Source organism: Leuresthes tenuis, unplaced genomic scaffold (assembly GCF_036924035.1).
Source record: "Leuresthes tenuis unplaced genomic scaffold, fLeuTen1.0.hap1 SCAF_10, whole genome shotgun sequence".
Lineage (NCBI taxonomy): Eukaryota > Metazoa > Chordata > Actinopteri > Atheriniformes > Atherinopsidae > Leuresthes > Leuresthes tenuis.
Window position 1 is genome coordinate 16,470,459 of NW_027325364.1, and position 13,621 is coordinate 16,484,079.

The window sequence follows — 13,621 nt, forward strand, 5'->3', positions numbered from 1 at the left end:
GTCGATCGGGTATCATAGTGATACTCTGAGCGATGGTTTTGATTTTTATCAGCACATGTGTCTTCATCTTATCATCTTATGTTAAGAATTCATGTGTTTTAAAATGAAAATAACCTAAAGTTTCACCCCCTGTATGCATCATACATACTTGTAACAGCATCTGCTATCTTATTAGAAAAAAGAAACTTTACTGTGTAAAAAAAAAAAAAAATCAATTGTTTTTGATAGTGACAATGAAGGTGAGAATGTTCCTTCTGTTCAGATGCATGACACGAGTCAGTGTGATGACATACGGTCTGATTCACTGTACATTTCGCTCATGAGTCATGAGTAAAAGTACAGCAGCAATGTTCCATCAGATTGTTTTGATGTTGAGGGCAGCCTTTGAACAAGTCCCATTTACATTTGAGCTCGGCCTTTAGCTTGAGCTTTACTGCTGTGGCACCAAAGATCACATGAAATGACTGAAGTCATTTCACACCTTTCACTTGTGTGTCATCTTTCACCTTCAACTTGCTGTAAATTCCCTTCAACATCAAAACATGATTAGTCTTCCAGCCAAACTATGTAATGATTCAAATTTTCATTCAAATGTTTTCGTTCCTACATCTTAGTGCACTGAAATTGAACACTTGATGTGATCACCGTTTGAAAGGGGCCTAACTTTATAGGCTCGGTAGGAAATATTTGATACCATGTTTTGTATCTCTGGATTTAAAAACAGAATATATTTTGCTTTTTAAAAGCAGTTTGAACATTTAAGGCATTACAGAATGTTGTCTTTTATTTTTCATCACTGTGCTGCTTCATTTTATCTTTTCTATTTATTATATTTTTAAGCTATTTGCTTTTTACGTTTTTTTTTTTTGGAATGAAATGCCTAGTAAAGTTGAATCAAGACAGAGCGGAAAATGATGTTTAATCAGGCCAAAAGACATTTGTTACATTTGATCAGTGCATGCTGTTACATTAATGCAAAATGGACATATTTATAATTATGTAGTCATGCTCTCAATTCTATTGTTTAACAGCAATAAATCATATTGGAAAACCACACTTCTTGCACTTGTCCTCACTAATGGGAATACTTTTATTTAGCAGAATTTCAGCAGAATTCAGAAGGAGATCAGGGATTAGTTTAAGATGTGTTAGAAAACCCTGTGTACGAGTCATCCGGCTGGCAGAGGTATATTAACCAAAGAGAATTTGCCACAAAACAGCTGGTATGTGTTAGCTAGTGGAGATCCTGTGCCGACATCGGTCCTCTCTTTCAAGCAAATGTGCTACATTGTCTAAACAGTTGGAGGAGGAACTGCGAGAAAGAATGAAACAAGTTAGAAAGATTGACAGCGACAGAATATTTCAGATTGTGGCTCGAAACAGTACGTCTCAGTAAGCTTTACTTACCCTCTGTCTTTGGAATCTGGGTGCCAGAAGAGCTGGAGCTGCAATAGGAAAGGAGGATGAAAATAAGTCAACAACTGCTTTCTGTTAAATTCAGTTCATCAAAAGGACAATGTCTGAAAACGGTGGCAACAACTTAAACTTGCATTAAACTTGCATTGCATTGCATTGCTGACAGTTGTGCCATTATGAGGGTTTCAGGATGTGAAAACCGTTGAAGCCACAGGGTTCTGATTACAGTTGTGCTTGAAAATGTATGAAACCGTTTGAACTTCCTATATTTCTGCCTAAACATGAGCCAGAACATGTAGTCGTAAAAGTAGGTCAACGGAACTCCAGTCAACCAATGAGATCAAATAGATCTATTGGGCAGCGATTTACTCAGGAAAATGAATTTGTGAGTGTGTCTATCTTTGTTTTCAGTCTCAGCTGGACCTCCATTAATTGTTGACCAGTCGACACATTAGCTTGGAGGAATTTTAGCCCATTGATCCATACGGAGCAGCTCATACACTAAGACAAGTGCTCGCTTCAATTTTTTCTGCAACATTTTAAATGGATTAAGCTATATGACCTAAGGATTTCTTTTAAAATACCCTTCTAAAACCCGTCCCCCCCCCCCCCCCCCCCCCCCCCCCCCCATCATTCTGGGGCATGAAGTGACCTCCTTAGTTCTTCAGCTGGTAGCCTCTCTTCAGTGATTGGCTCGAATCCCACTCCTTTTGCTTTGAACTCTTTCATGTTAGAATTAACTGCGGCTATTTTCAGCACTAACAGATAAATAAGATGGGATCCTTCTCCTCAACAAATTAATTACCGTTTGACATGTTTGTCCTTTTTTCCGTCCAACAATTTTCAGTGCTTGTTTGTAAATCTGATGGCATTTGAGATCATGTTCATGCAGAGATGCAGAAACGTACGGAGCTCGCAAACTTTCAAGCAACCCCATTTAACCGTAGACCAATTAGCAGCTTTTTGCGCTGTAAAAACAGCAGCGCTTGTCTTCCTTCTTGTTTTGCCATTCAAGCAGCATGCGATCACCTGAGACACTGCCCACTCACAACCCAACACATAAGGAGTGTGTTAAATGCCTACACAAGTTTCTGTGTACACTCGTGAATGTGTTGGAAGTGCATTTTGGGTTTTACACGAAGAACGGGGAAGGGGCACTTGAGGAAGTGTCATCCAGGGCAGGGATAGGGAAAAGAAATTGGGAAAATAATAATATATGGATATCTTAGCTGATAAAAAAAAAGGATGTCTTGCACCCCACAGTAGTCATCAGTTCAAACTCATACAACATGCACAGGCGGATCATCCACTAAATCTTGAACAATTCTTACTTGGATGAGGATTTTACACATTTTGTGAATTTTTTACCTGTTTGAAGAATGATAGATAAGTTAGAGAGTTAAAGTTCTCATGTATATATGTAATTAAGCCTCTCTATTATGGAGATGTATAAAAGAATGTCTAGACTTACTCAGGGCTATCAAAATGCCACAGACAAACATAACAACACCGAGGATAACCCCCGTGGTCCGCAATGTCTCATAATCTACAAGGAACAAAACCATGTGCAGCTTAACCAAACACACCCACTGCCATTCATAAAATACTGCAAAGTAAAGAAGTCAATATGTTCAGCAAGGCGTCTTTAATTTTGGGAACGTGTGCTGTAAAGTGGTGCAAATCTTACCATATTCAAAGTCACTTTGGTCTGGAAACATTGACTCTGAAAAGAAAAGTCTGGTTAGTTCCAAGTCAAAAAAATGACAATGATGGCTGTAATTTCAGCATAATAGACAACAATTAGCTTTAAGGGCGTGTTTCTAATTTAGAAGTGTTTTCAGCTCCCTCAGATCTGCAGGCTTGGCTTCAATACTCTTCAGGAGTACCCCCACCCCGCCCCTCCTACTCAAAGGCGCTCTATGCAGCATCTTTGCTCAGCAGAAAAAAAATGGGTTACAAGCCAGCAGCAGAATTACAGCAGGAAAAAAAAAAAAAAAAGGGTGGGGAGCTTGAACAGAGCAAAGTGAATGGAGTTGAGGGGCTGCTTGAGAACATAGGTGTTTTAGGCAAAGTAGCGATTTATTTTGCATATGCCACTGTGTTGCAGGCGACAGACTGTGCCAGCATGTCAGGCTATCTGGATGTCAATACAGCAGCTTTTATGTTGCTGAGCTCTAGCTCTTAAGGGGCTGAGCAAGCAGTTCTTATTTGTGCTCCACTGTTTTTCCCCCCCAAGAATAAAAAAAATTGAATAAAAAGAAAGGTTTTTAGAGGTTTTAGAGAAGCGATAAATACTGTTCTTTCCAAGGAGTATTTTACTTAAGAATTTCCCCCCCATTGTGACACTAATCCACGCAGCAACACTTAAGCTGCCACCAGAAGTATTTCAGCATGCAAATAACACGGTGATAAACTGTATAACGTACATGACCACACGTGTGAAAACAAACCAAAAAAAGAAAACAAAATTCTTCTTTTATTCTACAAAATTGTTGATGTACAGAATGCTAGACTCTTAAAAGATCCCATAAAGGAGAAACACAAACCTGTTGTGGCCATAGCTGCACTGCAGAGAAGTTGAAGAGCTCTGTCTCCTGGAAATGTAGCTGGTTGCTGGGTTGCAGTTAAAGCTTGGATATGAAAGGAAGAGCTGGACAGCACAGCAGGGAGAGCAGCTCAGCGTGCCTTCAGTGTAAACTCAGCAAGGGACCCTCTGGTGGTGATGATGAAACACTGCATTGGTATTCAAACCACTGGTGCAATCCAGGGGTAATTCCAATACAGAAAAAAACAAAACAACTAAGCTGTGGTTTCCAGGGAAATAGTGGACACAGCGGGACGATCTTCAACCATTTACTGAGAACTATACAGTTGTTACAACACAGAGAATTATTTTTAATGATTCATTTTTTTTCTTTTACATGAACATTCCTCTACATTTCGTGCTGATCAACACTGCTGATCATTTCAGTGCAGAAATATGGGCTTGCACCAGTTTCTGACTGGTGTTTCTTTGTGCAGTGCAGTCAGCCTTGCCCCTGCAACTCCAGGGAGAATAGATCCTGCATATGCAGCTTTTACTGTTGCAGAAGCTGCCAGAACCACCAGTGTGGGAGGTAAAAAATCTCCCACTTAACAGAATGGAAAAGAGAGGTGGGTACTTTTGAGTGTATTTTCTTTTCAAAAGCTGCTCAATGCAGCACGTCAACGAGTCCACACTCGCTGCTGGTAGTCACTACTGCATGTGCAACTGTACTGTGTGTGGTGTCAGCAGAAACCGGGGTGCTGCATAACAGACTGCTGCTACGCTCGCTGCTCTACGGCTGCGATAAAGCGAGGGAAAGAAAAACGGAGCAAAGCTGTATTTTAAAACATTTGCTTTATTGTTCAGCATCAATTTGCAAGTCACAAAAATAGAAATAAGAATCACACTATTGCTACAGTATAAAGTTGGAACATCATCTAATGACAGTTACTGATGATAAAAACTTTAGAAAAGAAAAAGAAGAAGAAAAAAAACCCAACATTATGACTTTGAAGAAGGCTCCACGTTGAGTTAATGGAAAGATAGTCTTCCGCTCGGATCATGGTGTTTGCTGCCACCTAATGGCAAGAGATCGGCGACACTGTGGAAGAGGTGGAATAAAAAAAAGGTTTGATCAGTCCTCGAAACTGTTCTTTCAGCCTCTTGTTTAAGGGTTTGGATTCAGAGCCGGTGACTCACCAGCTGTTCTGCAGAGTTCGTTAAGCTGTGAAAAGAGTTTTAGATTAATGCCCTATAAAAAAGTAAAAACACACACAAACACACTTGACAGTCAATGTTATTGTCAAAGAAAGAAAAACACTCACCCTTCTGGACATCTGGTTCCACATCAGGACCTCTGACTCTAAGAAAATTATGACAAAGTGCACCAAAGGCAAAAAAAACAACATGTATTTAGAATGCTTTCAGTAGAAATAAGTAGAAATTTTACAATATTTAAATGAGTTTGTTGATCTCTACGTAACATACCTTGACTTGTCACTCTTTGAACAGGTACACTTTCGGGCTGTGTTTGGGCAGAAGCACGAGAAAAAGGATTACTCTGAGTTTTTTACGACACTGTCAGACACACGAGATTCATGAAATTCTTAAAGAGACACACAAAAACCACCACAGTCGTATATGGAAGAAGTATTTGCTTCAAGCCCGGATAGATCCACGAGCACAACACTTGAGCTCACGATCCCATCTGGGCTGCGAGCCTCGGGAGGCCTTAAAAGTTTCTAGGTCATTGGCCCGAGACCGAAACTGTTCTCACGTAACTAAATCACTCCAAAAGTCAGTCGTATGGCTAAAAATACAAAACACTGGTGTCAATGTGCTGAAAAACGCCCGGCTATTTTTCACAAGCCAAGACTAAAACGTCTACTACGACATCTAGAGTATCTTTTAAGTCACAAAGCATCAGGCAGCTTCGCAGAGTTGAACTTCTAGTACGGAGAAGAATTTCTCTTTGGCCAGACGGTGAGGTTTGTCCCGCTTTCAAAGGGGCTGCTTCAGTTAAATTACGATCAAAGAGACTTATCTGCTCAACAATCGTCTATGCAAAAAAAGAAAAGAAATCCTGGAAAAATAATCATCCTTCATTCTACCCGTCTGTCATCTCCCAACTCACATACCAACTTACAAACTGTAATAATGAAATATTTGAGTAAAAAAGAAAAAAAAACTAACTGCGCTTTTAATTTAAATAAAAATCTGCTGTATTCGAACGTTTCTGTGAATGTTCTGTGTGAATTTCTACAGCCAGTAAAAGTCAATAGGTCCTCGTGGAGTGCAGAATCCCGCGGTGGCAGGGCGTGCGAGTCCCACTGAATTATTTATTGGCAGGTTTTGGTTTCAGAACTACAACTGGCAGAAGCAGCAGCACTGAGCTGGCAGGTAGGAGGAGGAATCTTGGAAGGACACAGAGTGAGAAAGGGGATGAGATCTAAAAGGCCAGCGTACTGGAAAGAGTGCTTGTCTCTGTTCAAGAAGCGTCTGTGTGCCTGAGAGGAGCCGCAGCCTATTTGCGTTGCAGCACTATTTTAATTTGTGTCGATGAATCATTGTGTAGTGACGCTCGCACTCGACATTCCACATATGCTGCGCATTTGGGTACTTACTAACGATGAGGGCAATGCCCAGGATGAAGAGTGCCACGGCAAAAACCAGGCCACCGATTCTCAGAGATTCATAATCTGAAATTGAAACAAACAAAACAAACAAAAAAAGAGCGTTATTGCGTCTGCAGAGGTGCAAGATGGGATGTTTTGTTCGGTTTCAACACAACAAAGAAACATCTTGAGGAACTTTTGGAGGGTTTTTTTTTTATAAATTGCATTGCGAAAAAAAAAAGAACACAAAAATGTTTTTACAGTCCCCAAACAGTTCTGTTGGGACGCCACAAATTCCTATGAGCTGCGATCACCAGTACTGCAACCACCACTGTCAACTTTTTCTCTGCGGGTTGGTTGTTGATAGCTAGTTTTTCACACTGCCCCACATGAAGAAACAAGAGAGAAACTTTTTCCTTCAAGTGTCTGCAGCACAGGCTGTGGCACAGTCCATCCCATTTCTGTTGTATTACCACCATTTGATCTTGTAGCCTGATCAAGATCACCCCGTTTTTCTTAAGAGCCAAGTAAAAAATACACTGTACCAAACATGCATATAGTGAAAAAACAAAAGTGCCTCATCTGCCCAGGGTTTCCCAACGTTACGAGCTCGTGGCCATTTAAAAAGGAAGTATTGTCTATTTAGGGCTACTGAGTGAGAGTTTTGGTGTGTTACCCAGAAGACGTGAGAAAAATCCCCAGTACGTCACAAAAGAAAGAGGAAAAAGCAGAGAAGCTGACATATCCGTCTGATTTATGTCAACGGCCCCCCTCTGAGGGAAGGGTCAGTGCAGGAAGCCATGAAGGTACTGCATTTGGTTTCTGAATCGGTCGTGGTTGAAAATGTCGAAAGAATGTTCATTTGATGAAAAAAAGAATAAAAAATAAATAGATCGAATTCTGCATGACGGCGAATGTTGGTAAAGATAAATTCAGTTCCTTGACCTCAACGCGGCAATCTAAAAATGCTCCATTACAAGTAAGTTGTGCATTAAATATCTCACTTAGGTAAAAGCTCAAAAATTAGGCACATTAGTGCTGGTTTAGTCCTTCTGACTGATACAATTTCTTTACTAAACCAAAGAGATACGGAATGTTACTTTTGTGCTGCTGAAACTGACCGAGTTTGAACTTCCTTACATAAAGTTTTATATACGAAGCCACCAGAAACATTTGAGGAGCTTTAAGATGATTAACCAGAGAGGAGAGAAGGGAAAAACGACCCAAACGGGCTTTTTTTTCCTATCTCATTGAACATTTATTGAAATTACACAGGTGCCTTATTCTTCAGTAATGGGAGAAAAATGATCATTTCACAGGTAAAGCTGTGGGTTGTGGGGTCATCTGTCTGAAACTACAGTCAGATAAATCATGAACAAATCGAGGTTATTGAAGAGCGTAGCTCCCCTCCCTGGGGGGTGATCAACAAAAGAGGATTATTCTAAGGTGTTATTCTAAGGTGTGGAATAGTCTCTCAGGATAACGTTAACGCCTGTGTGCCGTTTACTCAGGATCATGTGGACAAGCCAGATGGCTGAGATAGAGGATGAGAACAAAACAGAACTTTTTGGTTTAAGTGAGAAATAATTATCTTCAAATGAATGTTTGGGTCAAATTCTCTGGATTTGGGCCTGGATAGCTACTACTCAGAAAATATCAAGACATCCGTCAGTGAATTGAATCTCAGGTCCGTACGACAGGACAACAATCCTAAGCACACAAGTCATTCTACTGAAAAAATGATTCAATTAGATTAAAGGGAATGTTTTGGAATGGCCAAAGTCCAATGAAAATGCTGTGCAAGCAAGCAGTTCATGAAAGGAGACCCCCCCCCCAAAAAAAAAGCTGAGAGATGGACTAAAATCAGTTTAAGCTGATGCACAAAAATTCCCAGAAACATTTAACAGTTTCACAAGTTTCAAATGTTGCTGTTATTTCATTACTTTGTTTCTTCTTCTTTTTGGCAGGACACAGTTTAATGCTGAATCGTTGTTTTTTTTGTTAAAGTAAACTAGGGACAAAAAAAAAAAGAGAAACCGCGAAGGGGCAGAGCTTTCCCCAGTGGAAAGGAGTGAAATCACTGCCGTCGTGGTGCTCTAAGACGACACAAGCGATGGGTGAAACAGTTGATCATCAGTCTGACCGTTCCCAAAATAACCAGAGAGACGAACAAGTACACAACTGAATAAAACCCAAGTGCAGATGTTCAGTCAATCTGTGCATTATTTCCCCCTTGGATGCACTAGAAAATCCTCCCAGCGGACCGGATGTGACATTTCGCTTTTGAGGGCCACTCCAGAAGCTTGACCGGAGGGTGACGTTTTTCCATCACCTCTGGAAAAACAAGAGAGAAATGCTAACCCGCCTCAACCTCCCAGATGTTTCCTGCAAAGAGCGTCGACCCATTAAAAGAACACTTTCTGCGTGCTCAGCACTCACCGTAATGAAAAGCGCTGTCAAAGTCTGTCGGACACACACAAAAAAAAAAAAAAGAAGAAAAAAAAGAGGTAGATTAATCCACAGGCGAACGCCAGAGAGTTCTCATTATATCGCAGCTTCTCAGCAGATTTTAAAGCTTTAAAGTGTCTGTATCAATGTGAATACCTGCAACGAGTTCCCTTCTTTTTTTCTAATGTCACAAATAATTTGACTGCTCTAAGCTTAATCTTAAATCATACTCACCGTTGTCATCACCTGTGGATGAAACTGTGCAAAGAAAAGAAAGAAAAATCATCAGTCTTCATAAGAAAATGGACAATCAGTTGTGTCAGAGCATGTTGGCTTTGTCAAGTTTAAAGAGAGGGTAGAGCAAATTCACAATACAGAGTGCGGAATACCTTCAAATCCCCATTTGTACCCAGGAAAATTGTATCTGAACTGGCTGATATTAAACCTATATAAAGTAATAACTAAGCTATAATGAATTTATCGACGGTTGCTTGAATTAACCCAAGTTTCTCTGCGGTTTTGCCACATGCCACAAATCTTAGGATAAAGATCTCTACACAGCCAAAGAAGTGGCCTTCTTTGAAACAGGGCCAATTGATAAATACAATTCACTCAAACAAATGAGATATATCCCTTACATTCTTGTCAAGGTTTTTATTTAAAAAAAAAAGAGGAAAAACATCAAATAAATCAAGGCAATGAACGTAAAAACGGGGATTTGAGATAGTACGGCTAAGAACTGCTTATTCAAACACATGCCATCGCAGACGTGTTAATGACAATAAAAGGTTAATGTGTTTATAAATGTGAAGAAAAAAAAAAGGGCAACAGTTTACACAGGATGAACTTACTTTGCCATGCGGGCCGTTTCCGTGTCATAATCAGTACAAAACATTATTGTCCCTCGGTCTCACAAAGGCTCATCCCACTGAAAAGTGCTCGATTAAAAATGACACCTGCGGGATTGCACTCGCCTCTGTTTACCCGCGGTGCGTTTGGTTTAATTGCTCTGACATGTGTTAATCCGTATCCTGCGAGCAATGCGGGAAACTACAAGCCTCTTTGATCAGGTTCATTTCCAAGCAGAAAAAAAAAAAAAAAGTGATGGCTGCAGCCTTTAAAGTCTGCTTTAAAGTTCTTTATTTTTTTTTTAAGAAAGTTTACAGCACTTAGTATCTTGTCAAATCTCAATGTCTGCCTTATGGCAACGAGCGGAACCATCTAACCGCCTGATTTAAAAGCAGACAGTGTTTACATGAGCCTCAATGTCTGGAGTGAGAACAATGTAACGTCGCAGTGGGGCACACTGGAGTTTACATGAATGCAACTACCGGCCAGTGTTTCCTGCCATTAATGTGCCATTGATGCGCAGCCTTTTAAATGTCTGCCCTGGCGTGTGCTTGGGCTTGTGTAAAAGCGTTTTTATTTTCAAAGTATATCAGCAGCTTGTCAACACTCATGTTTAAATGCTTGAAACGGAGAGACTCATCTGACAGCTGGGGAAGGAATCATGTCCTCGACGTAAGTGATGCAATTCATTCTGATATTAAATGCCGCAGTTATGCACATCGTATTTGAGTATCTCCTACAGACGGTAGCAGCCTGTTCACTGGAGAGCTAGAGTTACCTCTGACCTCATTCTTGGGCAGCAAATCCTCATGTTAATCTTTTTTCTAAATGAGGCACAAAACCGCCTTTTTTTTCTTTTTTTTTTCTGCAGATACTGTTTCCAACAAGTCTTAAAAGTAAAGACTGACTTGCAGTCACACAAAGAAGAGTGAAGAAGGAGGGAAAGGAATGAGTGTGGGGAAATCTGCTTAACGTCGGAGCTCAACTGATGGCATGCGGGGCTAACAGAGACACGAGTCAGAGACCTGGACCTGTATTAACAATGGAAAACCTGGGAGCTGTCCGAATAACTGATTATATCCAACTGCAAGGGGGAAAAACCATGACCATTCTCAGTGCAAAACATGAATGTAGAAGAAAAATATAAAGAAAATGTATGCCGAAACTACATCACAGAAATGCCAACAAGATTAGGAGTCATCCTTTTTTAAAACATTTTTATACACGTTTGAACAAAAAGGAAACGCGGAAAAAAGCCACACAAAAAAAGCTGAGAGAGTGCAGAAAACTTCCAAAATCCAAGCATTCTCACACTAACCACTCCAATGCAACAAACTTACCAAACATCTCCCTGCCAAACGCTGATCCTGTTATACAGACAACACCAGCTTGTTTATCGCGCAGGAACTCATTTAACACAGCCACAGGAAGTAACAGAAGAACCTCGAACTTACACAAGCTGGTTCACCCCAAAAGCTCCTGAATGTTGAGTGAAAATGGTACTCACCAAGTGCAGGAGCCAGCCAGGAGCTGAATGCCACCAACACCACAAGATCCATTGTACCTGTTAAGAGGAAAGAAAACAGGAAGTTGGGGCAAAGCAGCCGGTCACATAAAGTTCGCAGCAGTTGGATTAGCTGTTGTTCTCCAGAATGGTAGCAGACCACCAGAAAGAATGGACAAAGCCAAAGTAGTAATGGAGCTCGACAAGGTCTCATTGGTCCCCATAAACATTATCAGGGTTCAACCACAGAAGTATATACGACTTTTTTATTTTATTTTACATGCTAAGTACTTATTCTCATGAGAACTTGGTGGGAAATTGATCTCTCCAATGACCCTGTTCTTGGTAGGGACAAAATGCTACACTTTGGCTAGACACAACATAACTGGATCACAAATGTTAACAGGATGCATGTCCTAATAATTTGGTCTCTTGGCTCTGGGTAAGAGAGGAAGATCTATTTTAGGCCCATCGCCCCATAATACGGGGCTTGGCAGTAGAGGGGCGTAAGGCAACCGCGGTGTTGAGTTGCATTTGATATTTGGTCGGTAAGTTTTGCTATTGGGTTTGCTGGGTCATCAGTATGGGGCATGAGCCTCCTAGGGCCGTTTTTCTATCTATATATTATCTAGAACATTCCTTTGGGATTCTCTTACACCCATATGTTTACAGGCAGAGGTTCTTCAACCAGACTACCTCTCGCAATTGGACACAGGAGCTGAAAAAAGGTCCTCGATTTAGAGAGCGCACCGAGTGCGATTTTGCTCGCTTCACACACAGATTTATCCCCAGACATGACAGTGCCAATGAAACACAGGCACATATAACTTTACCCTACAGTGGAAGAACATCTTAACCGTGAAATGAAATGTTTTTCACTGCAAAGATCAAAGCTTGTGTTTAGCAGAGACAAGGATTGCCTCCCTAGCCTAGAGCACTGTTGAGGATTCATGCATGACTTGAGAGGGGGTGTGAACATGGAGCTGGAGTGGAAAGAAATGGGGACTTGCCCTGAAAGCAGGATTAACAACAAAGGCCTGCCAATCGAGGTTTAATAAAAGGAAAATATTGGGCGATTTATTCTAACATGAAGCAGTCCCATAATCTTGTCTGTTAACCTTCTGAGTGATTCAGAAGACTATAATAGGAGACAGGAAATGAGCATTAAGTGAATTACCGTGGATTACGATAGCCTGTAATTTACACCGACAGAGCGCAATTAGGAAAATGATTGTGCTTTACATTGTAGTTGCACTGTCCTATATAAGGAACCCCCTAGTGGAGCACATTTTCTACTTTTTCATCGTTTGACCTGCGCTCTACAGTAATAACAGGAGCTTTCACACATGACACAGATTAACCGCAGCAGACAACTTGAACCCTTTACGAAGTCTCGTTGTTCTCGCCTATTAACGCGATACAGATAGAAGGATTTTAACAGCCAAGAGTTGCTAGAAAGCTCCGGTTTGTTAGTCCCCCGTCCCCCCATTTAAATTGTGGCACTTTTAAGGCTTGGCGGCACCGCCTTGCGAAAATTAAACTTGAGGCACTTTCACAAAACGTGTGGATGCTAAAACATACACTGGCCACGAGGGGTAAAATTTGGGAGAGCGGTGTGTTTGAAGTAGTTGATTAGATGGTCACGTGTCTATAAGCAGCAGACGCGCAGTTGGGTGTTTAGGAGTTAGAGGAAACCGAAGGAAACGCAAAACAAAACTTATGAGCACAAAACACTCACTTTGGTGTTCTCATTTAGTTTTTTTTTTTTAATAGCTGCAGTAATAAGACAAATACGTTACAAGTAAACCAACAGGAGCATACGTGTGGACATTTAAAGGAACTTACCGTTTATCAGCCTCTTGCAACTCAAATGAGAGTTCCGCAGAGAATCAAACTTTTGCAGAAGAACTTCCTACTTAAATGTCACTTCAGCCAAGAAATAGTGTACATGCAAAGCCCTCTCTTGTGAAAAGCAAAAATAAAATAAATTAAAGCCTCTAATTAAAAAGGACTTCTTGTAGCTGCATTCTGTGCAGATGCGTTATGTGCTCTGCTGTGCAACTACACCAAGCTGTTTTCCTTCTTGGTCTTGTCTCTGGAATGAGGCAGAGGGGGGCGGGGTGCCACTGAAGTTACTCCCAAAAATTACCCCGAGCTGCCCTGCTCAGTGAAACAAGGCAAGGAGACACCGACACGACCTACTGTGCTGCATGGGTGATATCATGCATTTTGTTGCCAGCAGTGACAGTTGAGTGTGACTTTATA

At 40.9% G+C, this 13,621-nt stretch overlaps 1 protein-coding gene and 1 long non-coding RNA gene across 2 annotated transcripts; both read right to left on the bottom strand.

Moving 5' to 3' along the window:
• Positions 1-1,279: 1,279 nt before the first annotated feature.
• On the bottom strand, positions 1,280-4,185 carry LOC140315716 (uncharacterized). Its single transcript, XR_011917283.1, has 4 exons — positions 3,963-4,185; positions 3,104-3,139; positions 1,408-1,445; positions 1,280-1,312 (listed from the first exon to the last, which is right to left on the bottom strand). It is a non-coding gene; the product is annotated as an uncharacterized lncRNA (long non-coding RNA).
• A 445-nt stretch (positions 4,186-4,630) lies between these two features.
• On the bottom strand, positions 4,631-13,452 carry LOC140315717 (FXYD domain-containing ion transport regulator 6-like). The gene is made up of 9 exons (XM_072393308.1): positions 13,202-13,452; positions 11,360-11,416; positions 9,238-9,261; positions 8,995-9,018; positions 6,565-6,639; positions 5,429-5,465; positions 5,266-5,303; positions 5,141-5,165; positions 4,631-5,042 (listed from the first exon to the last, which is right to left on the bottom strand). The coding sequence occupies exons 2-8, from the start codon at positions 11,409-11,411 to the stop codon at positions 5,161-5,163; spliced, it is 255 nt and encodes an 84-aa protein (XP_072249409.1). The 5' UTR covers positions 11,412-11,416; positions 13,202-13,452; the 3' UTR covers positions 4,631-5,042; positions 5,141-5,160.
• Positions 13,453-13,621: the final 169 nt, after the last annotated feature.

Coding starts and splice junctions, on each gene's coding strand:
- LOC140315717 (XM_072393308.1), bottom strand. CDS start 11,411: ATGGATCTTGTGGTGTTGGTGGCATTCAGCTCCTGGCTGGCTCCTGCA. Junction 9,262..11,359: donor CTGGCTGGCTCCTGCACTTG/GTGAGTACCATT, acceptor TTCTTTGCACAG/TTTCATCCACAGGTGATGAC. Junction 6,640..8,994: donor TGACAGCGCTTTTCATTACG/GTGAGTGCTGAG, acceptor TTTCAATTTCAG/ATTATGAATCTCTGAGAATC.